This window comes from Lepus europaeus, chromosome 13, assembly GCF_033115175.1.
Source record: "Lepus europaeus isolate LE1 chromosome 13, mLepTim1.pri, whole genome shotgun sequence".
Classification (NCBI taxonomy): Eukaryota; Metazoa; Chordata; class Mammalia; order Lagomorpha; family Leporidae; genus Lepus; species Lepus europaeus.
Genome location: NC_084839.1, coordinates 51,789,964 through 51,817,217, shown reverse-complemented (window position 1 = coordinate 51,817,217; position 27,254 = coordinate 51,789,964). Strand labels below are relative to the sequence as shown.

General features: G+C 38.1%; 2 protein-coding genes across 8 annotated transcripts in view; one reads left to right on the top strand and one right to left on the bottom strand.

Moving 5' to 3' along the window:
- PPP4R3B (protein phosphatase 4 regulatory subunit 3B) overlaps positions 1-21,431 on the top strand; it is a 66,864-nt gene extending 45,433 nt beyond the window's left edge. For 2 of the 6 annotated variants that reach the window (XM_062209468.1, XM_062209464.1), the window contains 7 exons: positions 4,024-4,089; positions 5,862-6,020; positions 7,554-7,723; positions 10,058-10,197; positions 10,604-10,788; positions 13,139-13,341; positions 19,821-21,431. In XM_062209468.1, the coding sequence (XP_062065452.1) occupies positions 4,024-4,089; positions 5,862-6,020; positions 7,554-7,723; positions 10,058-10,197; positions 10,604-10,788; positions 13,139-13,341; positions 19,821-19,916 (1,019 nt within the window). In that variant the 3' untranslated portion in view covers positions 19,917-21,431. The remainder of the gene's footprint in view (positions 1-4,023; positions 4,090-5,861; positions 6,021-7,553; positions 7,724-10,057; positions 10,198-10,603; positions 10,789-13,138; positions 13,342-19,820) is intronic. The other 4 variants (XM_062209465.1, XM_062209467.1, XM_062209466.1 and 1 more) reach the window with 4 other exon arrangements.
- A 91-nt stretch (positions 21,432-21,522) lies between these two features.
- Positions 21,523-27,254, bottom strand: part of CFAP36 (cilia and flagella associated protein 36) — a 44,285-nt gene continuing 38,553 nt past the window's right edge. For both annotated transcript variants that reach the window (XM_062209471.1, XM_062209472.1), the window contains exons 8-10: positions 25,764-25,900; positions 24,876-25,025; positions 21,523-24,030 (exon numbers count right to left, since the gene is read on the bottom strand). In XM_062209471.1, coding sequence (XP_062065455.1) covers positions 23,929-24,030; positions 24,876-25,025; positions 25,764-25,900 — 389 coding nt within the window. In that variant the 3' untranslated portion in view covers positions 21,523-23,928. The remainder of the gene's footprint in view (positions 24,031-24,875; positions 25,026-25,763; positions 25,901-27,254) is intronic.

Below are 27,254 nucleotides of genomic sequence, written 5' to 3'. Positions count from 1 at the left end.
TCTCTCTCACTGTCCACTCTGCCTGTCAAAAAATAAAAAAAAAAAAAAAAAAAATCAGGATTTTCCTTTTTTCTGAGTATTTATAGAAGAGAATGACATAGCAAATGTGGCAAAACGTATTATTACACACTGAAAAATAGAGATATAGATACTTGGAAAAGAGATTATCCCTGAAGTTGTTAGAATTCACATCTAGAATGACATACAGGAGCAGACAGTATTTCACCTATATTTCAAAAGTCTAGGGAACCATCATTTTTCAGAAAAACTTGGCACAGTGAAATGAAATGAAGGCCCTCAATCCACAACAGCAGGATCAGAAATAGGTGGGTTAATCAGATAAGTTGGTTAGGGTGAGTAATCATTTTCTTCAGATATCTTAACCTCTAAATGTAGAATTATGCCAGTATATTAGAGCAAGTTGTTTGTTTGTTTGTTTGTTTGTTTTAGTGTATTTTACTTAATTTCCATATTACCTTTGTTGGATTAAGTATACCCATAATTCATCAGCTACAATTTCTGGTTTCAGTTTGTTAAGTGGAGTAAAAACCTGAAGGTATTTTTTAAGCAGTTTCAGCACAGAATCCTGTGATTTTAAGTATCCTTCCAGGTTTTTATAGTTGCAGATATCTAATTTGATTATAGTTTTTAAACTAAGTTCTACTTTATTCAACTTAGCCATAGATAATACATAGTTATCTTAAATTTCATCACTATAATAATTATGTTACCATGCTGCCATAAAACAAAGTATTTTAGAAAGCTCATGGAAATGTAATCAAAAGGTAAGTTCATTTTAGTTTGAAAAAATGTTTGAAATCCATACATAGTTTTTTCATCATATGCATTCTCCGTGAACTTGCTGAAGACACCCTCATACTTATAAAAGTGTAAACAAAGGAACTTGACAAACATGCAACTCAGTTGATAAAATCAGCTATGTGGGAGCTTGTAAAAGCATTGGCCACTATCTGAGAGTGCTGGTTAATCAATTAAGAGAACATTTAAGAGAATGTTTGCAAAACTAGTAAACTGGGCACAGCCTACATGCTATCAATTCCTTTCTGAGTATTTAACCTAGGGCATGTTTGTACATCTGCATCATGTGTACAAGAATATAACTGCATTTATTGTTTATGGAAGGAAATGAATACAAAATGTTGTACTTATATAATGGAATATTCTATAGCATTTAAAATAATTAGAATCAATTTCTATTTCTATTCTCTAAAATAGAAAGTTGAATGGATACAGAAACCTGTCTCAGGTTTTTATTACAGAATGGTTCCATTCGTGTAAATTAAAACAATGGATATTTAACGTTTTCAAGTAAAACACTTCTAGCAAACAGAAAATTATAGTAACAGTCACCCTTGCATCCTTATTGGCTTTCTTAAAACTAGTAGCAGATTTTGGGTCGGCGCTGCAGCTCAATAGGCTAATCCTCCGCCTTGCGGCGCCGGCACACCGGGTTCTAGTCCTGGTCGGGGTGCCGGATTCTGTCCTGGTTGCCCCTCTTCCAGGCCAGCTCTCTGCTGTGGCCCGGGAGTGCAGTGGAGGATGGCCCAAGTGCTTGGGCCCTGCACCCGCATGGGAGACCAGGAGAAGCACCTGGCTCCTGCCTTCGGATCAGCGCAGTGCGCCGGCCGCAGCGGCCATTGGAGGGTGAACCAACGGCAAAGGAAGACCTTTCTCTCTGTCTCTCTCTCTCACTGTCCACTCTGCCTGTCAAAAAAAAAAAAAAAAAAAAAAAAAAAAACTAGTAGCAGATTTTTAAAAACTTTTTGCAATTAAAAGAATTCCATTACAGAAGAAGTTGGAGTTGGCTATGTACCCTTTCATATTCTCATTCTTCCACTCTCCCTTCCCTCATTCTTCCAGTCTCCTATCCCTGTAAGTATGCTTAATTTAGAGCTTATCACTCCTAGACTTTCTTATGTTTTTATGTGTATAATATGGTAATATTCTTCATATTTTCAAATTTGATACAAATTTATGCCTATACACATTCTTTTCTTTTTCTTTTTCTTTTTTTTTTTTTTTTTTTTTTCCTTTTTCTCCAAAGTTGTTTTTGAGGTCTAGTCCTATTGGTTCTCATTTAACTCTTTCCTGGAATTCTCTATAGGAGTATGCTTTTATTCAACCATTCCACTACTAATGTACATTTGTTTCTAGCTTTTTGTTACCACAGCATTCCAGCATACATGCTTGTGTTTCCCTATTACAGATGTGCTTACTAGATTTCCTCAAGTATGTGTGCCTAAAAATCAGAACTTAATTATAATAACCTACTTACATTTAAAAAAAAAAAACTCAATATATACTGCATTTTTAGCATGTTACTATGGAAGTTTTAAAATGCCTGTATTTTGTAGTTTTGAAAATGTGACACAGAGACATATTCTAATTGTTGAGTGATAAATACAAGAAGGTAAAAGAATATCTGTTTTTGGAGGCGGTTTTATGTTTGTTTTTGAAGTTCTTATTTATTTGAGAGGCACAGAGATTTCATCACTAGCTCACTTACCAAATGCCTTTAAAGGTCCAAGCTTGGCCCTGACTAAAGGAGCTAGGATCCAGGAACTCAATCCAGCTTTCCCACATAAGTGGCAGGGACCCGAGTACTTGAGCCGTCACCTGCTGCCTCCCAGGGTCTATATTGGCAGGAAGCTAGAAACGTGAGCCAGAGCCAGGAATCCAGCAAGGGCTCCCCAGTGTGGGACATGAATGCCCCAACTGGCAATTTAACCACTAGAACAAATTCTCGCTGTCAGTGTATCAAGTTTTATCTCTGGCGGCTGTAGTTTTTTCCTTTTCTTTTTCTTTTTTTTTTTTCTTTTCTTTTTGACAGGCAGAGGGGACAGTGAGAGAGAGAGAGAGAGAGAGAGAGAGAGAGAGAGAAAAGTCTTTCTCTTCCATTGGTTCAACCCCCAATGGCCGCTGCGGCTAGCGTGCTGCAGCCGGCGCACCACGCTGATCAGGAGCCAGGTGCTTCTCCTGGTCCCCCATGCGGGTATAGAGCCCAAGGACCTGGGCCATCCTCCACTGCACTCCCGAGCCACAGAAGAGAGCTGGAATGGAAGAGGAGCAACCTGGTGGACAGAATCCAGTGCCCCGACCGGGACTATAACCCAGTGTGCCGGCGCCGCAGGCGGAGGATTAGCCTATTGAGCCGGGGCGCCTGCCGTACTTTTTTCCTTAATCAAATTATGCTGAGGCCATTGTTGTGGCATAGCAAGTAAAGCTGCTGCAGGCAACCTATATGGGTGCCAGTTCATGTCCTGGCTTCTCTACTTCCGATGCTACCTGCTAATTTGCTTGGGAAAGCAGTGGAAGATGGTCCAAGAACTTGAGCTCCTGGCTCCTGGCATTGGACTGACCCAGCCCTGGCCATTGCGGCCATCTGGAGAGTGAACCAGCAGATTGAAGATCTCTTTCTCTCTGTAACTTTACTTTTCAAATAAATAAGTAAATCTTTTAAGAAAAAAATACAGGCCGGCACCGCGGCTCACTAGGCTAATCCTCCACCTAGCGGCGCCGGCATACCGGGTTCTAGTCCCGGTCGGGGCGCTGATCCTGTCCCGGTTGCCCCTCTTCCAGGCCAGCTCTCTGCTGTGGCCAGGGAGTGCAGTGGAGGATGGCCCAAGTGCTTGGGCCCTGCACCCCATGGGAGACCAGGAGAAGCACCTGGCTCCTGCCATCGGATCAGCGCGGTGCGCCGGCCGCAGCGCGCCTACCGCGGCGGCCATTGGAGGGTGAACCAACGGCAAAAGGAAGACCTTTCTCTCTGTCTCTCTCTCTACTGTCCACTCTGCCTGTCAAAAAAAAAAAAAAAAGAAAAGAAAAAAATACTATGCTGTATTGTCTTTTAATAATTCCACATCTGTACTCAATTCCATTAAAGACCTCAGGTAGGGGTATATTGTTTGACCAAGTCAGCCAACTCTTAATGATTATCCTAGGGAGATTTATGATTGAAAATGTGGTTTGTATTAGAAATGTCAGATATTATTACTGAAGTAGTTGGTTTTCATTTCTTTTTGTTAGATAATATAGTTGGACCTAACAGAAATAACACAATTTGTCCTGGTAAGTATAAATTTATATTTTATGAAATAACGCAAATTATAAGCTTTTTCCTACTCAGTATAATACATTTATATAAGACTAGGAAAAGTATATTTTCAACATAAAATATCCAAGGATAGATTTATATTTTATTTATTCCAAAGGAAAAAATTTCTACTTCCTCCAATATAAAAGATGGAAAACCGGTGAGAATTTTGTTTCTGTTTTTCTTTTTAAATTTATAACTTATTTTACATGACAATGCTTTAAGAGCATATTGAAAGTTGAAGACAGTTCTAATTTTTTAAATCTAGTAAACTATTATCATTTACTTAGGAACTAGTCTTTGTGATAACCTAGGGCTTATTTTCCATGAGTCTGGATTCCAAATACTGTTGTTGTTGTTGTTTTTTAATTTTTTTTTTATTTTTGACAGGCAGAGTTAGACAGTGAGAGAGAAAGACAGAGAGAAAGGTCTTCCTTCCATTGGTTCACCCTGCAAATGCTGCTACGGCCGGCACGCTGCGCTGATCCGAAGCCAGGAGCCAGGTGTTTCCTCCTGGTCTCCCATGCGGGTGCAGGGCCCAAGCACTTGGGCCATCTCCACTGCCTTCCCAGGCCACAGCACAGAGCTGGACTGGAAGAGGAGCAACCAAGACAGAATCCGGCACCCTGACCGGGACTAGAACCCGGGGTGCCGACACCACAGGCGGAGGATTAGCCAAGTGAGCTGCGGTGCCGGCCAACACTGTTGTTTTAACTGGAACAGATACATGCCGAAATAGGTCTGATAGCATGGGAGATAACTGTGATGTGTGCGTCTAGCATCAGGTCTTCTGCTCCAGGCTCATCAAATTTCAGGAGAGCCAATTTCTATTAAGACTATTCAGAGCTTGTACTAAGTAGATGTAAGTAATTTCTTTTCTTACAGAAATGTGAAAACAAGATATTTAACACTGTAGATCATTTTTAAAGTTCTTTTGTAAATTAAATTTGAAACTTGAGAAAAAAATTTTAATGATGGGAAACATACTATTCTTGAATATAAAGTAGAAATGGTACTAGGATTGTGTTTTGTGTATTTGATAGCCATTCTGTTATTTAAAAGAATGCTAATTTATTCCTGATAGAGCCTTAGTTCTACAGAATATATGTGTGTAATCTTGTGTAAATAAAATAGTTCTATTAAATGATATCTTTTATCTTCCATAAGGCTATGGTTCTATAATTTCCTTACACTTTAATATTTAAAAGCCTAAAAGCACGTATACTACAAGTGTGAAATTATCCTTGGTATATATTAAAATTTGATGTTAAGGAAGCAGTATGAAATCATTCCATGAATGTACAAGAATACCATTTAAGTCCATTTTCAGTAAACTTTTTGAAGTACCCTCATATAAACCAAATCATCTTGAAGCAGCATTGTTGAAGCTGTTTTATTTCAGAAGGCCTCTTTTTACAAACATTATAAGTTGATATTTTAAAAATTTTCTTCAGAAATCTTGATCTGTTATTTTTACTCTACTCAAATAACCAAAACCATCCTTTCCTTCAGGCCTTCCAATAAAGCATATAAATTTTTCTTGGGAAATTTGCATTTACCGCTTTTGGCAAAAAGTTTGAGGCATTTCCTCTTTGGACCCTTTCATAGATTCATTAATACTGATAGCACTTATTAGATATAAAAATGAAGGATAAATAATTTAACTTTGGCCTAAGATACAGAATGTAAGCTTTATTTTCAGTTTACAATATTTTTATTATTTTCATGAGATGACTTTCTTTTATAGATAATTATCAAACAGCACAACTACTTGCCTTAATTTTAGAATTACTCACATTTTGTGTGGAACATCACACATACCACATTAAAAACTATATTATGAATAAGGATTTGCTAAGAAGAGTCCTGGTCTTGATGAATTCAAAGCACACTTTCCTGGCCTTGTGTAAGTAACAATTCAAATGAATGTTGTTGTAAACTGTTTGAAGAAACAACATTTTTATTAGAAATAAAAGCTGTGGTTACCTATCTAAAGTTACTTACTTTTTTCTTTTATTTTTAGCATCATATATGCTATTTATCACATGAGGAGATTTGAAGAGTCTGGCACTTTATCCATATGTTTTTTGGTGTCACATTTAGCATATATGCCTTACATAGCCTATATCTGTTTTATTTTCAGGTAATACTTAGAACCTCTTGTGAAAGAGACTTCATTTAATGACTTCAATCTATGAACAGAGGGTTGAAATGAAAGACAACTGAATTTAAAAATTGGAAGCTTGTATTTTAATGATTTGGTGTATGGAATAAACTAAGCTACTTTGGGAAAAATTTACAAGTAAAGGATTAACAAATATGGAAATAAAGAATTAAAATTACAGTTCTTTGTCTTCCATAAGAATTTTAACATTTATATTGCTAAGGTTATTTAGCTAAGGAAAAGATAATTAAAAGGAAAATTTCTTATAAAATGTGAAAAGACAAATTACATTCTTATTCATTAATCTGTTGTCCTGTTACATATATAGTCTCAACTGCCATTTACCTATGGCAGAATTGTTGCGTTCAGTTGAAAAAAACAAGGAAGTGATGTCATTATAATGTGTAGAAGTAGCATTGGCTTACAAATGTTATGTTACTGGCAGCAGGAGACCAGTAAGCTGTGTTTTCAGAAAATTAAATTATATACCTGCCTCCCAAAGCTCCCTCCCTTCTATAGAGGCAAGATAGTCTTACCTCTTGGCAGGTTGTACCACTCCTGTCTCCATCCTAATGAAAGCCCCCACTGATTCAGAGCTGCCTTCACTGCACTGTGTCAGCATCTGCTAGCACTACTGTAAAGCTGCCACCATTTGTATTCTGTGGGTTTTGTATATTTTTGCATCTCTGCATGGACCTGCTTGCTTGAGTAGTTTACTTATCTCTAAGATACAAATTACTGTTTTGTTGTTTTTAGCTCTGACACAAAGTTGTACAGGTTTTTCTTGTTGCTGTTTTGTTTTTAAGATTTATTTATTTATTTAAAAGACACAGTTAGAGAGGGAGAGAGACAAAGAGGGCTCTTCCATGAACTGGTTTACTCCCCAGATGGCCACAGTAGGAAGTCAGGAGCCTGGAACCTGGAAACTCCATTGAGTTCTCCCACATAGGTGACAGGAACCCGAGCACTTGGGCCATCTCCCACTACTTCCACAGGCACATGAGCAGGGAGCTGGGTCAGAAATAGAGCAGCCAGGACTTGAACCACTGCTTGTATGGGCTGCCCCATGTCACAGGTGGCAGCTTAATCTGTTGCACTACAATGCCTGCCCCAAGTTACACAGGTTTTGATTAGTCTTCTAATTATTTTTCTAAAAGCTCATTTATTTTTAGTGAACAGTTTTACTTTTCATTTTGGAAAAATTATAATTCCTTTATGGCAGAAATCTCTGGATAATATATAAAATCATCAACTTCTTGTATTATTTTTACTTAGGTGCTCTTCGCTTTATGAGGCGGATAATTGGCCTTAAAGATGAATTTTATAATCGTTACATCACCAAAGGAAATCTTTTTGAGCCAGTTATAAATGCTCTACTGGATAATGGAACCCGGTACAATCTGTTAAATTCAGCTGTTATTGAGTTGTTTGAATTTATAAGAGTGGTAAGTTTATACTAAAGAACACTTAGTAAGTTATATGTAAAAGAATGATATGTAAACAATGTGATTTCTTCATTTCCCCCTTCTCCAAAAGTTGTTTTATTCCATGTGTTAGAATCTATTTCTAATAAACTCAAATTTTAAAAATCAGTTACTTTTTTTATTCTTTTTTACCATGTGGTTATAGTTGTGTGGTGGGTAATATTTTAATTTATTAAATTTAAAAGTGAAATTCAGCATAGTCTTTTAACCTATGGTCACTCAGTCTTCTCAGTTCCTTTTTATTTATTTATTTATTTATTTTTTGACAGGCAGAGTTAGAAAGAGAGACAGAGAGAAAGGTCTTCCTTTTTCCATTGCTTCACCCCCCAAGTGGCCGGCGCATTGTTGCTGGTGCGCTGTGCCGATCCAAAGCCAGGAGCCAGGTGCTTCTCCTGGTCTCCCATGCGGGTGCAGGGCCCAAGCACTTGGGCCATCCTCCACTGCCTTCCTGGGCCACAGCAGAGAGCTGGACTGGAAGAGGAGCAACCGGGACAGAATCCGGCACCCCAACCGCAACTAGAACCCGGGGTGCCAGCGCTGCAGGCAGAGGATTAACCATGTGAGCCGCGGCGCTGGCCCTCAATTCTGTTTTTATGACCCAAATATTTTAGGATCACATCTAGCATATATGGAAATTTCTTTCAAGTATTCCATTCATTTAATTTCTTTTGTTTTTTTTAAGATGTATTTATGTATTTGTTTGCGAGGTAGAGTTAAATACAGAGAGGGAAAGACAAAATAGTTTTCCATCCACTGTTCCCAAATGTCTGCAGCGGCCAGAGCTGGTCCAATCCAAAGCCAGAAGCTTTTATGGGACTCCCATGAGGGTGCAGGGGCCTAAGCACTTGGAACATCTTCTACTGCTTTCCAGGCCATAACAGAGAGCTGCATTGGAAGAGGAGCAGTTGGGACTTGATTCGGCGCCTATACGGGATGCCGGCACTGCAGGCAAAAGTTTAGCCTACTACATGACAGCACCTGTCCGTCACTTAATTTCTTAAGAAAAAAGTGGTTTTCTGTTGTAGGAGAGGTAATACAAAGTGAATGGAATTTGAAAAAGATTTCCTTTTGTAGACATTCACGTAAAGCAAATAAAAGGTAAGATAGGATCCTGGAATTCTAAACTGAAGAAACCAGAAAGTTAGATGGACAACTCCAGCTACTTTATTTTATAGATGGGGGAATTAAAACACCCAACTGATGAAATAACTTATTCAGGAGCATCCATTTGGTAATATCAGGGTCAGCGCTTGTAGCTATGCCTGCCTATTCATTTTCAGGAAATAAAAGATCTCTATATGAAGAGAGGTAGCTCCATGTGAGTAACAAGCTTAAGACAGATAATTAGAATTAGTACAGAAAATTTACCTCTTGTGTACACACACACAGGGAAATCACTCCAGGAGAGAAAGGACCACATAGTTGAAAAGAATGGGGAAAAAAGTCCAAGCTATAAATTCATTCTCTAGTTTTATTTCTTACAAATCAGATTTTGGGTAATGACATGCTATTCTCATATGAAACTTATTTCACTGACTGGATTACTTTTTCTAAGAGTGTTCATCTTCTAGCATATTTTGAAAGGATGCAAAGTATAGGCATTTATGCATTAGTGTTAGAAAACAAAGAATATAGGTAACCTAACTCACTAGATGTCTGAACCGTGGTTCAATATACTGTTCTAATGAATCAGAACTTTTCTTAATGAACTGTTACGTTTTATTTCATTAAAATTTTAGTAAAATACTGATAAAATGAGGTATAGAGTTCACAACCCAATTCCTGTTTCCAGTGAGATAGTTAAAGGAATCTGTGCATATTTTTATTTAGGTTAGACTTAACTTGAACATCTGCTTTCCAACCAGCTGTGTGCTTTTGATCAAACTATCCAATTTAGACACTCAGTTTTGTTGTTTTCTTTAAAAAAAATTAAGGAAGATAAAATTTACTTCATAGAGTTCTTGTGAGGATCCAATGAAGTTGTATATAAAAGTGCTTTTTTAAAAAAATTACAAATTGCCATATAAATGCAAAAATAGAAGTCCTAAACTAAATCCATTTACTTTTCAAATGTTCTTTATAGTCCCCCAAAAGGGCTCTAATGAATTGCTTCGCCTTTTTTCCAAGTTTTCTGTGGATTCCTGACTCATGTATAAAGAAACTAGGACATTTATTTTTGGAAGGTGATTTTTAAAAACCTTTTTTGATCATCTTTGGAACCATAAAAATTTTTTTAAGTTTTTCTTTTAACAAGCCTTGTATTATATTTGAATTGTAAATTTTGTGCTTATACAGGAAGATATCAAGTCTCTTACTGCACATATAGTTGAAAACTTTTATAAAGCACTTGAATCGATTGAATATGTTCAGACATTCAAAGGATTGAAGACTAAATATGAGCAAGAAAAAGACAGACAAAATCAGAAACTGAACAGGTATTGTTTAAGTGTATTGCATTTATAGCCTACAAAATTGTTTCTCAGATCATCTATAGTTTAGCTCTTACATGGGAAATTTACCAAGGAATTTTCCTTCCATCACAAGATAGTATAGGATTGTATATACAGGAGGGTAAGATGTCCTCCCCTACCTTGCATCCATTATATTATGAATTACTACCCCAAATTATAATTCATGATCAATTTTTAGTGTAGTTTACAACATCTGAAAATATTTTGGAGTGTGCCCTAACTAAATCTTTTGTCATTACTAAGAAGATTTTGCCATAAATTACACTCCATGTAAATTACTTCAGTTGCTCTTCACTATACACATTCTCCCCTTAAATTTAATCTGTGGACTTTAAGTCATTACTCAATATTTGTGATATGTTTCTTACAGTGTACCATCTATATTGCGTAGTAACAGATTTCGCAGAGATGCAAAAGCTTTGGAAGAGGATGAAGAAATGTGGTTTAATGAAGATGAAGAGGAGGAAGGAAAAGCAGTTGTGGCACCAGCTGAAAAATCTAAACCAGAAGATGATTTTCCAGATAGCTATGAAAAGTTTATGGAGACGAAGAAAGGTATTAAAATTCTGAATTTCTGTGTAGTGCATGCTTTTATTTAGTACAGAAATTACTCAGTTGCTTGTGAAAATCTGGTCATCACTTATAAAGCAAGAAATTTTATACTGAATCATGCCCTTTAAAATTACCATTTTCCAAATCTGTATAGGAATTCTTCTCATGTTTAAAATGTTTGTCCTGCAAGAACTTGGACTAAGTCTGGCTGGAGAGCTCCCCAAGTGCAGCCAGGGCTCTTGATCCCTACAAGCATTTTCTCTTTCTCCTCATACTGTTCGAAAGCTACCAAAGAAAGTTACCCCTTTAATAAGTTGTTCAAGCCACTCTTTCATCAGTGTATATCATCCCTTTTATTCCACATAGACAGAAATCAGAACCTATATTTATTTCAAATACAAATTCTACCTAATTCCAAAAAAAAAAAAAAATGTTTTTCTTGAAACTTGCTATTTATTTGTTTTTTTAGAAATTGCTTATTCTACTTGTCCTTTGCCTTCTGTGAATAGACTTGGCTTTTTTTCTATCCTGAATCCCCAATAATAATAGAGATCATATAGATCCACAAAAACTTCTAGGGCATTTCACCCTGAGAAAGCTGAGCTCAAAGAAGTAATTTTGCTTTTTGATAGTTTGTTTGTTCCCCAGGCAAATAGATGCCTACTGCAGCCTAGGGAGCAAAGAGACTATTAAAATGTCCTAAGGAATAGTTACCCTTTGGAAATCAAATTCTGTCTTTATTGACATGTACTCCCTGACTAATGTCAAATGCGGTAGTAAGATCATACTTAAAGTACTCCATCCTGTGTGGGATGCCACACTGTTAAGCATGATATACAAAAACAGGAACAACCAGATGTGAAGAGAGATTCCTGCTCCATAATAGAAACCAATAAAGGAACTTGAACTATTCAGGGAATAAGAGACTGAAAAACTCAGTCATTATATTTTTTTAAAAAAAGATTTACTTATTTATTTGAAAGTCAGAGTTACACAGAGAGAAGGAGAGGCAGAAAGAAAGAGGTCTTCCATCTGCTGGTTCACTCCCCAATTGGCTGCAACGGCTGGAGCTGCACCAATCTGAAGCCAGGGCCTAGGAGCTCCCTCCGGATCTCCCACATGGGTGCAGGGGCCCAAGGACTTGGACCATCTTCTACTGCTTTCCCAGGCCACAGCAGAGAGATGTATTGGAAGTGGAGCAGCCGGGACTCGAACTGGCGCCCCTATGGGATGCTGGCACTGCAGGTGGTGGTTTTACCCACCGGCCCCAATCATATCTTTAGGCATTTGAAATAATACCAACTTGTGGAAGAGAATCTTAGGTTTTTACATGGAGCAGAGAAGTGTGGAATTAGTGGGTGGAAACTAGAGGGAGACAATAAAAGGAAGAATCAGGCAGTCAATGAGTCATTGAAAGGATGTGAGATATAGCAGTATAGAATTCTAGCATAGGATGGCTGATTTTTGTTACATGATTTTTTTAAAAAATATTTATTTTATTTATTTGAAAGAGTTACACAGAGAGGTAGAGATAGAGAGAGGTCTTCCATCCACTAGTTCACTCCCCAAATGGCTGCAATGGCTGGAGCTGAGCTGATCCTGAACCAGGAACCAGGAGCTCCTTCCTGGTCCCCACATGGCTCAAGCACTTGGGCTATCCTCCGCTGCTTTCCCAGGCACATTAGCAGGGAGCTTGATAGGAAGTGGAACAGCTGGGACTCGAACCAGTGTCCATGTGGGATGCTGGCACTGCAGGCCAGGGCTTTTACCCACTATGCCTCAGCATTGCCCCACATTTTTTTAAAGGGTAAGTTTCCATTTTCTTTTTTTTTTTTTTTTTTTTTTTTTTTACAATTTGAGAGGTAGAGTTACAGAGAGAGAGAAGAAGAGACAGAGAGAAAGGTCTTCCATCCACTTGTTCACTCCCCAAATACTGAAATGGCCAGAGCTGGGCGAATCCGAAGCCAATTAGGAGCCAGGAGCTTCTTCCAGGTTTCCCATACAGATACTGGGCCATCTTCCACTGCTTTCCCAAGCCACAAGCAGAGAGCTGGATTGGGAAGAAGAGTAGCCAGGACATGAACCAGCATCCATATGGGATGCTAGCGCCACAGGCAGATGCTTAGCCTGCTGCACCACTGTACCAGCCTGTTACATGACTTTTAAGGTGCTTCCTAAAGATTTCTAAGATTCTAGCTAATAAAGAGTAATGACTGTACACATAATGCTTTCCTATTTTAGCTATTAGAAAACAAATTCAGTGTTTCACAAGTTTTAATATTATTACTCATTTCAGATGCTTTGACTTAGCAATATTTGTTGATAGAAGTTCAAAATTTTACTTTTGCTTTAGCAAAAGAAAGTGAAGACAAGGAAAACCTTCCCAAAAGGACATCTTCTGGTGGCTTCAAATTTACTTTCTCGCACTCTACCAGTACTGCTAATGGAACAAACAGTACAAACAGTAAATCTGTAGTAGCTCAGACATCACCAGCAAGTTCTAATGGGTCCTCTTCCAAAACTACAAACTTGACTTCATCAGTAACAGCTACCAAGGTATGTGAAACAGTACAATATACATATACAAACTTTGCTTTTTTTTTTTTTTTTTTTTTGACAGGCAGAGTTAGACAGTGAGAGACAGAGAGAAAGGTCTTCCTTCCATTGGTTCACCCACCAAATGGTCACTACGGCCAGCGCGCTGTGACAATCCGAAACCAGGTGCTGGCGCCACAGGCAGAGGATTAGCCTAGTGAACCACGGCGCTGGCCTAGACTGCTTTTTCTATCTATAAAATTATTTCATATTTACCAAAGAAAATTGGTGAAATGCAAACAAGAAGGCAGATGTTTCTTATGTTGTCATATTTTTACACCGATGGGTTTATCAAAAAAAGCTTCTATAAATACATTTTCATATCTTGAATTTCTTTGTTAAAATTTTTTTTCTGTTACTTAAACATTGTTGGTAACTGTAGAATTTCATTTTATTTAGCTGTTTTGTAATATGAGGATATTTCAAAAATTTCATAGAAAAATCAAAGATACTTATTTTTATGCAAAAATATTTTGAATTATGCATAGTTTTTTTCATAATATATAATTTCCTTGAATTTTCTGAAGTTCCCTCAAATACATGGACTTCAAAAAAATTTTATACCAAAATAAACATATTTTAATTATATTTTCATGGATGTTTCTCTCATATATGTAAGCATTCTTATTCTCTTCTGCCTCCCTAAGTCCTACTGCTCACCCCCCCCCCCCCAAGGGTTATTTATTTTAAAGGCAGCACAACAAAGAGAAGGGGGAGAGACAGAGATCTCAGAGATCTTCCAGCTGCTGGTTCACTCCCCAGATAAACACAACAGCCAGGTCTGGGCCAGGCTGAAGTGAGAAGTCAGGAACTCTATCTTGGTTTCCTACATGGCGGCAGGCACCCAGATACTTGGGCTCTTTTCAGTCCCTTCTCGGATTTATTATTAGGAAGCTGGATTAGAAGTAGAGTAGCCAGGACTCAAAACAAGCAGCAGCCTCATCTATTGCACCACAATACCAGACCCCCATTCCTACTTTGTAACACTTCAGTTGATTCTGATATTTCCTCCATCTCTTAGAGTTGTTACATTTAAAACATTTTTTTGGATAATTAGTAGTGGAATGTGTTTCCACGTATTGTCAAATTCTTCTCAGAAAGTGTAGACCAGCTTTTGTACTCATGAGTGTAGGTGACTGCTTGGCTTACTAGAGCTTTGCCAGTGTTCTTAAAATTATTCATCTCTGCCAGTTTGATAGGAGAGACAGTGTAGGATATCTCATTTCCAATTCTGTGTCTTTATTACTATTAAAGTTGAATGTTAGCCTTTTGCATTGGTTCTTCTCTGAGTTGTATTTCATAGTGCTTTTTTAAGATTGGCTTTTATATTTTTCGTAATGTGAATGAATCTTCACTTAAAAATATTACTTTTTCTGTCCTCATAGCAAATGGATTTTGCATTGGTTGTGTTTTTTAAAGCAATTTTAAATTTTGTATGAAGCCGTCTTCACGTTTTTCATTATATAAACCTTCCTTTAGCCACAGAAAGCAGTGGCCTAAAATTAAAAAAAAAGCATAAATATAGGGACAATTGTTAATATAAGGGTAGAAGCACAAAAAGTGGAGCTGCCATAGTACTACTAACTGAAGGCATACATCTTGGTTTTAATAAGTTCTTTGATTTCTCGAGGTCTTTAGTTACCTGGTTTTAAATGGAGATAAAATAGCTCCTACCATAAGCTTGTTGAAGCCGGCGCCGCGGCTCACTAGGCTAATCCTCCGCCTAGCGGCGCCGGCACACCAGGTTCTAGTCCCGGTCAGGGCACCGGATTCTGTCCCGGTTGCCCCTCTTCCAGGCCAGCTCTCTGCTGTGGCTAGGGAGTGCAGTGGAGGATGGCCCAAGTGCTTGGGCCCTGCACCCCATGGGAGACCAGGAGAAGCACCTGGCTCCTGCCATCGGATCAGCGCGGTGCGCTGGCCGCAGCGTGCCTACCGCGGCGGCCATTGGAGGGTGAACCAACGGCAAAAGGAAGACCTTTCTCTCTGTCTCTCTCTCTCTCACTGTCCACTCTGCCTGTCAAAAAAAAAAAAAAAAAAAAAGCTTGTTGAGATGATGAAATTACTACTTTATAAGTTTGTTGAAAAGATTGAATTCAAGCACTTGTTAACACCTTCCAAATAGGTTAGCAGTTTCTGTTTCAAAATGATATGCTAATAATGGTATGCTATTTTACAAATTTAGATATAACTTAATAGCTTTCTTAAACACACAGATGAATTTGACACTTCTTACTATATCCTCCCCTTTATTTCTTCTTGTGTTATAATTTTTAGTTGACAGTGTTTATAATGACAGTGTGCATGTTAAAGTTTTTTCTCCTTCTTTTGATATTGTTACTGTTTATGACTTTCCATTTTCTAGAGTAAATAACTGCTAGTGTTTTTTTCATTGGTTGCAATATGTATGGCCTCTCATTAATTCTTTTAGTACTTCTTAGGTTGGTTTCCACATTTTTCTCATGGAGACAGCTCTCATGAGCTGCTACACAGTTGTCTTGAGGGCTTTCTCTTCTATTATCCTAAGACTTTGACTGCTCTCCTTTTTTGCATCATTTTTTTTTTTCCTGGATCCTATATTTCCTTCTTGATTTTTCTGTTTCTTTTTCTTTTTTTTTTTTTTTTCCAATGAAGATTTATTTATTTATTTGAAAGAGCTACACAGAGAGAGGAGAGGCAGAGAAAGGTCTTCCATCTGCTGGTTCACTGCACAGTTGGCCACAACAGCCAGAGCTGTGCTGATCAGGAGCCAGGAGCCTCTTCTGGGTCTCCCATGTGGGTGCAGGGGCCCAAGGACTTGAGCCATCTTCTACTGCTTTCCCAGGCCATAGCAGAGAGCTGGATCAGAAGTGGAGCAGCTGGGACTCACACTGGCGTCCATATGGGATGTCAGCACTGCAGGTGGTGGCTTTACCAGCTACGCCACAGCACCAACCCCTTCTGTTTCATTTTGATAGAGCATATCCTCTGTGTTTCCTAAGGATCCCTTGAGAGGCAGAATTTGAGACTTCGCATTATTCTTAACTCACGCTTGATTGACAGTTTCACTGAATGCAAAACTACATTGGAAATAATTCTGTCAGGAATCTGAAGTTACTGTTGTCAAGAAGTCCAAACACATTTTTTTCAAAAGATCTCCATTTCACTCATATAGTAAGTTTTAAAATGATCACAGATAATTAAAACTACAATACTACATCTGTATGTATCCCCCTCATCCATCTTTTGTTTTTAAAGATTTATTTATTTGAAAGGCAAAGCAGCCAAGGTGAGGCAAAGGTGGGGAGATCTAGTCACTACCAGGGCTGGGCCAGTTCAAAGCCAGAAGCCCAGAACTCCATCCCCATCTTCCACATGGCTGGCAGGGGCCCAAGCACATTAGCAGGGAGCTAGATCCAAGTGGAACAGCTGGGACTGGAACTGGTGCTCTGTGCTCATGTGAGATGCCAGCATCCCAGCTGGTGGCTTCACCTGTGCCACAGCACCCACCCCCCAATTCTCATTTGTATATCCCCTTGCAAATACTTAGTTCTTGACTTTCTCCTATTATATGAGTTAACTTGCCTCTTATTGTTCTTTCCAAAAATAAAAATGCTGTGATTGCTTTCATCTGCTATTTTCTCCTCCCATCCAGTTTTTTTTTTTCATGGTGTATATATTTATACTTTTTAAAATTTTTCTTTCATTTTAGTGAAGTTTCAACCATCAGTGGAAGTAAATGAATTTATGAGTCTTCCAACAGCATTATTCATTATGACCTAATTATACAAATGCCATGATTTTTAAAAGTTAAGGCTGAAAACATTGTATATGAATTTACAGTACTCCTGTAGATTATAAATACAGATGCAAAAATCCTTAGTAACTAAACATCTTACCCATGTGATATTCCATATACAAAGATGGTTCTCAACCAATATCATAAGTAAATAAACAAGAAAGGCCATTATCATAGACAAAATTCTAAGTGAACATTATTGTATAAGAGTAGGTATAATTACAATCTGCTATTTTAAAACTACATTTCAAGTGATATATCTGAATCCATCAACTTAACAGGGTGCATCTCTGCATTACATGCTTTTTTACTTTCAATATGTTGTATTTATATTTTACAGTAAATATTTTCCTGAGTGTATATTTGTTCATGGTATATTAAAACATAGATAATATAAATAAAATTAAATAATATAACTGATTTTTTTTTTGAACAATTAATCTTAAGCAAAATCATCACCTTAACTGTTAACCCTTTGGAGTTGAAATGTTTGCACATGATATATAATCCATAGTATTTTTATCCATAGTAATTTTATTGGTAATTTATTGTCATGTTTGTCAGATTGGTTCCTTGTATACTGTTTTGTTTTTCTTCCAAATTTGGCTTAGAAACTAAGTAAGAGAAATAATAGTAATATTATGTAGAAAGCACAATACCAACATGTTTTTACATATTTTCTTCTTCAACTAATTTATAAGATAGTTTACTGAAGTTACTACCACTATATCACTTTTACATTACAGAAATGACAAAATTGAGGTATAGAGATATTAAATCATTTGCCAAAGGTCATACAGATAAAAAGTGGTGGCATTGGGAATTTAAAGCCAGTCAGAATACAATCAATATATATATATTTTTTTAAGATTTATTTATTTGAGGCTGGCGCCATGGCTCAACAGGCTAATCTTCCGCCTTGTGGCGCCGGCACACCGGGTTCTAGTCCTGGTCGGGGCGCCGGATTCTGTCCCGGTTGCCCCTCTTCCAGGCCAGCTCTCTGTTATGGCCCGGGAGTGCAGTGGAGGATGGCCCAAGTGCTTGGGCCCTGCACCCCATGGGAGACCAGGATAAGCATCTAGCTCCTGCCTTCTGATCAACGCAGTGCGCCAGCCGCAACGCGCCGGCCACAGCGGCCATTGGAGGGTGAACCAACAGCAAAGGAAGACCTTTCTGTCTCTCTCTCTCTCACTGTCCACTCTGCCTGTCAAAAATAAAAAAAAATAATAATAAAAGATTTATTTATTTGAAAGGCAGAGGCAAAGAGAGAGAGATTGGTCTTCCATCCGGTGGTTCACTCCCCAAATGACAACAGCTGAAGCTGGGCCTATCCAAAGCCAGAAGCTTCTTCTGGGTCTCCCACGTGGGTGCGGGGGCCCAAGGATTAGGACCATCTTCCACTGCTTTCCCAGCTGCATTAGTAGGGAGCTGGATTGGAAGTGGAGCATCCGGGACACAAACCGGGGCTCATATGGGATACCAGTGCTGCAGGTGGCGGCTTTACCTGCTACACACCACAGTGCTGCCCCCTATATTAATGGTTTAACCATCCCGCCTCTTACTTACCCAAACCAAAGACAAATGTGATTAAGCCGAGAACAAAGCAGGATTCTTACACAATTATACAACTTTTATTTAGTTAACAGGCTTAATTCTACTTTAATGGGATTGGTTCAAAATGAATGCAGTCCTGCAGACATCTGTAATTTTGGGTCAAGTTTCCAGAGCTTTAGTGGGATTTCAAAGGAGTCTTATTATTCATACTATTATTCTTAACAGGCCAAATCTGAATCATCCTTACTTTTCTTATTCTAGTTTTTAGGAACCATTTCATATCTTTAGTCATTTAAAGTGCTCTTGAGGGGCCGGTGGCTGTGGTGTAGCAGGTAAAGCCTCCGCCTGCAGTGCTGGGATCCCATATAAGCGCCGGTTCGAGTCCTGGCTGCTCCACTTCCCTCCCATCCAGCTCTCTGCTATGGCCTGGGAAAGCAGTAGAAGATGGCTCAAGTCCTTGGGCCCCTGCACCTGCATAGGAGACCTGGAAGAAGCTCCTGGCTCCTGGCTTTGGATCAGCACAGCCCAGCCATTTTAGCCAATTGGGGAGTGAACCTTAGATGGAAGACCTCTCTCTCTCTGCCTCTCTTTCCCTCTATGTAACTCTTTCAAATAAATAAATAAATACATTTTTTTAAAAAAAGTGTTCTTGAAAGAAAATATTAATGTGTACTTAGTGGTGAAATATACACATGAACAGAGACAACAAAGAAACAGTGTAAAATTCAAGAAATGAACTAGCTCATTTCCAAGTTCAGTGGAAATTTGGAAGCTAGATGTTTCCAGCTTCCAAATACGATGATTGTTAGTCCTACTATTTAGAAAAATACTCATTTTCCCCACAGTCAAATTTTCCCGATTTAAAATGAGTTCTTAGGTATCATTAAAAATTCAGGAAGCAAAAAGAAAAGTTGAGGGCTGTAATGTCACCAATTGGTAGTTAGTATTCATAATTTCAAGTGATTCCTGTATCAAATTTAAATGTGTTAACTTCAGATAATTGTGACTTAAAAAAATTATTTTCAGTATATTCACATGACTGCATTTACACTAAAAGCTTTTTGTTTTTAAGTTTCATATACTTCAAATTTTTTTTTTAATTCTTCACTAGGGAAGTTTGGTTGGCTTAGTGGATTATCCAGATGATGAAGAGGAAGATGAAGAAGAAGAAACATCCCCCAGGAAAAGACCTCGTCTTGGCTCATAAAATAATTTACTGGAGGACCATCAACATGTGGTCTTACTAAAATGCTGCAACTGTTCAATGAGCTGAAAATCTGAATCAGAAAGCCTTCTCACTTGAACTATAAATATACAGGAGTAGGAAAAGACACTCAGTGTATCAGCTAGGAGAATTTAGTTCTGGTAAAAACCAGGCTTCCCAGGAACTTGATTGCTTGCTAATAATTACAGGTTTTTGCCTTTTAGACTGTCAGAAAAATGTCTAAAAAAGGTTAGTAACCAGAACCTAGGAGATAGCTTCTCAGCAAGGAGTCTCAGGTTTTGGGATCGTTTCTGGGGGAGGGAAGAGGTTGATAAAATAACATTAATGCAGGGTTGCTCCAGGGTGGGTATCCAATCTAGAAACAATTATAAAACTTCAGTTGCAAACCCAATAACATTACTTGTATAATGGTGCTGGCCATGTTGTTTTAATCAGTTGCCTCTTTTTAAAATAGATTTTTATAGAAAAAAATTCATCTATCATCAAAAATGAAGTTAATGTTGGGACCATTTCTTTGCAGATTTCACAGGAATTCAGCCTTGTAGGTAGGGGAAGGTACATCCAGTATTACAGCACATGTTGAGTTTTCCACACCAAGAATTTTCAGTAGGTATTTGACAAAAATAATCTGGATCCAAAATAGACAGTTTTGTTAAAGGAACTTTGAGATAACAAAGACCAAGAATCAGTACAGTAGTTTCCAAAATTTGGGGGTACATAGAACAAAATGTTTTCAACTGCCTTCCAATACAGTCTTCTATGGAAGATACTTTGAAGACACTTTCTGACTCGTTAGTGAAGTTGTCACTGTCCCCAGAACTGAAGCAAGTTTCAAAAAGTTACTTATAAAGACTAGTAAAGGATAGTGCTGAATGAAGTGGCATTTAATATCTAGAAGCCATTTTATTCCAAAGAGTTACTTAAAAGTCAACATCAGCATGCAGCATATGAAGCTCTTCCAGAAACAAAAAAGGGTGTACTATGAAAGCTTTTTTAAAAGAATAAAAGCACATTCCATGTACGTAAATGAATTTAAAATAATGGAGGCAACAGTTCAGAGTTTTTATTTTTAGAACAGCAAGTTAACTGTAAATATTTTAATGTTAGTTTACTCATCTATGATCTGAGATCATGCTGAAGTAAGAAAAATGTCCCCAAATTACAATTTATTACATTGGGAAAAACTAAAAATAGGAATTCCAGCTACAGTCTTTAGATCACCTTTGTAATGTGTTATGGGTCCATTTTTCCTGGAATAGCTTAAACTGAAGCAGTTCCCCCTGTTTTTTTGGAGATTTTGTAGTTAATTTTAATTTTGGCTATTGTTTGGAAAAGATGGGCTGTCTCTGTAGATATGAAGTATAGTTTTTCCATAAAACAGATGTTTATTTTGTATTAAAAATACCACTGTACTTGTTTTACACCATTTGTATACATGTGGTGATATTAATGCTGAACTGTAAAATTCAGGAATTAAAATGTGACCCTCTAATTTCATGATTGATGCTTGTGTTTGTTTTGTTGTAAATATAAGTTAAATCTTTTATGTCCATTTTACACTATCTTTTAAAAGCCAATAAAATTATCCATGGATATTTATTATAAACCACTAGTTTCATATTCTAATCTGAATGAAAGAATTCTAAACAAGTGAGGGTCAACTGCACTTTAAATATCACTGACTGCATGGAAAAAGTGTCTTTGGGCAAATAAAATCTCAGTACCGCAGCATCATAGCGTGGAGCTATTCTCACCTCTTTCATGAAGGGTGTCCTTAGTATACTTTCCACATCATTACAGTCAGGATATTTCAAACAAAAATCGGTAAAATTAGCATATGAATACTTTCTTCAAGCAAGTTTTATCAAGCCACTACTTAGCATCTTAGGTCTTAATAAGAAGCGCAGGCCTAAAACATTTCTCTATTTACTGTTCTTAAATAACTGAAGTTCCAGTACAAAGTGTTATCTTTCTATCTTGGAAAGACTCCCTATAATTTTCCTTTCTGAAGGACTGCCATTAGTCTCTTAAACTTTTAACTGTTAGATCATCAAATCTCATCATATATAGCAGAAATGTGAATGTTTTCTTGAAATACAAGTTACATATCCATACCCATCACCATATGAGATCAAGACATACCTTGAAAGAACAACCATGAAGATTCCACATGAGCTGCTGTCTTACAATAACTATGCTAGGCAGAGCTGGATTTTTATATCTTCACTCAGTGAAGCAAACCAGAGCCCACATTTGTATGCCTTAGGACTTCTTAAAGTGTTATCTGTAAACATGTATCCAATATAAAACTATTTTTAATAAAAGTTATCTGAAACAATTCTGTGTTTTAATTGCTAGTTTTTCCTTTTGTACGCCTAGTGATGCAAATGTACCAAGTGAAGAATAACTCTGGTTTTTCTAAAAGTTAAACATTGGAATTGTATAGCTAAAATGAGCTTTGGTGTCCCTTTTTAAAGTTTTATAGTTGTAGGCTTAAGGAGAAAAGATGTAATGATAACCTAAACCTCAGGAGTGTCCTCCAGCTAGGAAAAGATGGATGGGGTGTTGGGGAGGGTGCCACAGCTCTGAAAGTTTCTTATGGGTCTTCTACTTTCCTGGTTACCTTTCCACAGGCTACAGAGAACTATGCTAGGGTTATTTGTCATACAAAAGACTACACTAATGATATCATTTCCCTCAGCAGGCTCAGTCACTTGTCTTTATCTGTTCCAATAATAGCTTTTCTGGAAAGAGTGAGTAATGAATGTTTTTAACATCTCCCATGTTCACTTTGCTTCAAATGTAAATGGCAAATGTAAAATCCATCTTGCAACTGCCCAGGATAGTTGACTGCACTGCCTCATACTGGTATACCCCCCATTTTTTTTATTCTTTTAAGATTTTATTTGAAAGAGCAGCAGAGGGGGCCAGCGCTGTGACTCACTTGGTTAATCCTCCGCCTGTGGCGCCAGCATCCCAAATGGGCACTGGGTTCTAGTCCTGGTTGCTCCTCTTCCAGTCCAGCTCTCTGCTGTGGCCCGGAAGTGCAGTGGAGGATGGCCCAAGTGCTTGGGCCCCTGTACCTGCATGGAAGACCAGGAGAAGCACCTGGCTCCTGGCTTCAGATCAGCACAGCGCCGACCATAGTGGCCATTTGGGGAATGAACCTATCTATATCTCTACCTGTCAAAAAAAAAAAAAAAGAAAGCAACAGAGAGGGGAAGAGACAGGTTCCATCTGTTGATTCACTCCCCAAATAGCCACAAAAGACAGAGCTGGGCCACAGTGCCAGCACAGCCACTAACTATTTTAGCCCACCCACCTTAAAAATGAAAATTTAATCAAGTAATTTCCCTGCTTTAAAACTTCAGTGGCTTCCCACTGCCCATATTATAAAATTTTAAATCCTCACATTTCCTACAAGGCCCTGCACTATCAGTACCCCACCTATCTCCAATTTCATATGCCAAGCCCCTGGACTCACTACACAGAATCCACTTACTCAGGATATGCTTTGTTCTTGCTGCAGAGCCAGAATTAGTTATCTCCATGCAATTACCCTTCTAATCAGCTTAGACACTTTCTCAAGGAGGCTCAGCCAGCCCTGCTTATAGCACTCTGTACTTCCTAACACTTTGCTCTTTGAGCTTTCTTCACTAGCCCTATGAAGGCAGAGACCTTGTCAATTTAATCAACTGCTATATTCTTACTGCATATATGTAGTATAGTGCCTAGCACAAATACTAAGTAGAATGAATAAACACACTACAAACTGATTTCTATATCCTCTTCTCCAAGAGAAAACCGTATCCAGAAATTGAATTTAAACAGATCAATGTAAGCTGTTTTCCCTACTGCCCTTTGCCTCAAATATTTAATAATGAGCTTATATTAGCATTTACAAAAGCAAGGATTTTTTTATAATAGACTTGGTATAAGGATTAAATAATTTATTTTTAAGAAAATTTGAACTATTTTGCTAAATTTTTTAATATTACTTATTAATAACTTCTTCTTTAAGTTTCTCTGCAAGCAATCGCCTCTTTAGTAATGTTTCCTTCTCTTCTGCTGTCATTTCTGGTTTCTCTGTCATTTCCTTAAAAAAAAGAAAAAGAAAACAATTAACCAGTGGTATAAAATGGACTCATTTTTCTAACACCCAACATACTGCCTCAAACAATTAAAGAAATATGCAGTCAGAGGCGTCTCTGTTAGACTGCAGGTACTGTATTCATACATTAAGTTCTCCATGACACTGTATTTTGTGGCATTGAGTCCCACTGGTTATTTACAAACGATGTAAAATTTTAAGTGTCGCATTAAAAAGAAAAGACATATTCAGGAAAAAATTAAAATGCAGGGGCCAGCATGGTGGCACAGTGGGCAAAAGCCGTGCCTGGAGCACTGACATCCCATATGAGCACCAGTTTGAGTCTGGCTGCTCTGCTTCAGTTCCAGATCCCTGCTGACGCACCCCTAGCCATTTTGACCATTTGGGCAGTGAGCCAGCAAATGGAGGATTCTCCCCACCCCCCCCTCTCTCCCCACACACACACACACACACACACCCTCCCATAGATTAGGTTTCTGAAATATCTTCTTTGTAAAATTCCTTGCAGGAAGCTCTTGAAGATGGTGGTTGGTATGCATTTCAGAAGACTCAGGTGAAATAGATTGCTGACCCTTAATCACTCAGATCAGGGCAAGTGGAGAGTCAGGAAAAAAAATGCATAATGAAGATGCTACTATTTGTCCCTCAGAAAATCTTCATCACAATTATCTGATTTCCTAGAAATGTTTTAAGCAGCTGTTGCACTAGCAGGATGATTAATATAAGTGGATCCACGAGCAAAATTCATTAGAGGCTTTCTTGCACATACTCTGAGTTTGTTAATTCCAATCCTAGGTTAGCAAATTTTGACATACTAAAGCTAGACATACCTCTACCTCCCCCGCGGGTTTTCCTTTCTGCTCCGCATTTTCTATCTGCTTAGTCCTTATATCCTTCCTCATGGACATCAATTTATCTCTCTTCTGTTTCAGATAGTGTTCTCGTTGCCGGAGCTCTTCCATTCCAAGTGCTGACAAATTCTGGGTCAAATGAGAAAAGGAACTCTCTAAATTCAAGTCCGTAGAATAAATGGCACAAATACCCACTGACTGATGCAATTAGATGTTTGATTTTAATGATAAAGAAAGCCAAGTACACACTGTTCCCAGTACCTTATCATTTTGTTCATTGTTTGTTTGTTTGTTTGTTGACAGGCAGAGTGGATAGTGAGAGAGAGAGACAGAGAGAAAGGTCACCCTCCAATGGCCGCAGTGGCCGGCGCATCGCGCTGATCCGAAGCCAGGAGCCAGGTGCTTCTCCTGGTCTCCCATGCAGGTGCAGGGCCCAAGGACTTGGGCCATCCTCCACTGCATTCCCGGACCATAGCAGAGAGCTGGCTTGAAGAGGGGCAACTGGGATAGAATCCGGTGCCCCAATCGGGACTAGAACCCGGTGTGCCGGCGCTGCAAGGCGAAGGATTAGCCTCTTGAGCCACGGCACCAGCCTGTTCATTATTCTTAAAAAGTGATGTTTTTCTGTGTGGGTGCAAACTGTTGAAATCTTTACTTAATATATACTAAATTGATCTTCTGTATATAAAGATAATTGAAAATGAATCTTGATGTGAATGGAATGGGAGAGGGAGCGGGAGATGGGAGGGTTGCGGGTGGGAGGGAAGTTATGGGGGGGGGGGGGAATGCCACTGTAATCCACAAGCTGTACTTTGGAAATTTATATTTATTAAATAAAAGTTTTAAAAAGTGAGGTTTTTCACTTACTGCTATTGGTCCTTCAATGCTTGCATGTTCTAAACCAGGATTCTTCAAGTCCTTCTGTGGAAGCGAGGAAGTTTCAGGCAACATATCCACCTTTCTTGCCAAGGGTTGTACTGACTGATTAGCAAAATGCACTTTTTCTGGCAATAATTAGACAATGAGACCAATTAGACTACTTTAAGAAACATTAAGTATTGCAGTAAGTTCACCTTACTGAGTTAATGACAGTAACACTTTTTTTTCACATTCATTCAATCAACAAAAATTCAGTGTCCACAATGTGGCAGGCATTGGGTGAGAATAAACACTATCCTTACTATCCTTAAAGAACCTGAACTCTAACACTATAATCGATGACATTTCAACAAATACCAGGTTCCCGTTATTTGTACAGTACTATAGCTACAAAAAGATACAATCCCTGATTAAAGATTAGAACTATAATATAATTACAGGGGTGGGGAAACTTTTCTGCCAAAGGCCATTTGGATATTGATAACATCATTCATGGGCCATAGAAAATGATCAACTTGAAAATTACCTTTCTCTCTCTCTCTCTCTTTCTCTCTCTCTCTCTCTCTCTCTCTCTATATATATATATATATATATATATATTTAATTTTGAGTCCCACCTGCAGTTGCCTTGGCAAGGCCAGACCAAATGATTTTGCAGGCCTTATATTGCCCATGGCGGGGGGAGGGGGGGGTCCCAACCCCTGCACAGGTGCTCCATAAGCCAAATAAGTAGTACACTTATCCCTCACTAATGTAATTGGTTTCTAAACTTTGCATGCAGATAAAAAACTCTAAGTGACTATATATTTCAGAGCAATTAATATAAAACTACAACTTTGTTATGCAAAAGTGCCAGTAATATCTATAATTTTTGTTTTTAACTACATATTGAAGATAACTATAAAGATTTCTAAAACAAGCAGAACTTGGAAGCACAAATAGCAGGATAACTCAATGAGCTGTTCGATGGCTGTGGCAAGAACTAGGATTAACATGCTGATTGCTCCTAAAGGCATTTGATTATAAGATTGTGTTTTTTTAAAAGAATATATAAAAACATTTTTATACAAGTGCATGGACTATGAAAGAAAGCAGAATGATATCAGCAAAGATTTAATATAAAAATGATGCTGAGAACTAAAAGTATGATGGGAGAACTTATATACATGTCTCTATTAAAAATGTTGGCTCCATACTAAAACCAGAAATAGAACTTTGCTGCACAAGAAACTTGGCAAAGGACCTCTGCTGCAGCACAGAGTAGCCTGATTGCTGTACTAGGGAAATTGGAGGAAGAAAAGCTCTATGGGCCTTGGACTGTCAGGGAAGTCTTCATGAAAGATGTGAACTGGAGCTAGCACTTCAAACCAACCCAGACTGGGAACAACAGAACTAACTTTGAAATAAAGATGAATTTAAAACAAGTTGGGCAAAAAGTACAGATAGAGTCTAAACATGGGCTCTCTTACTTTAGTAGAG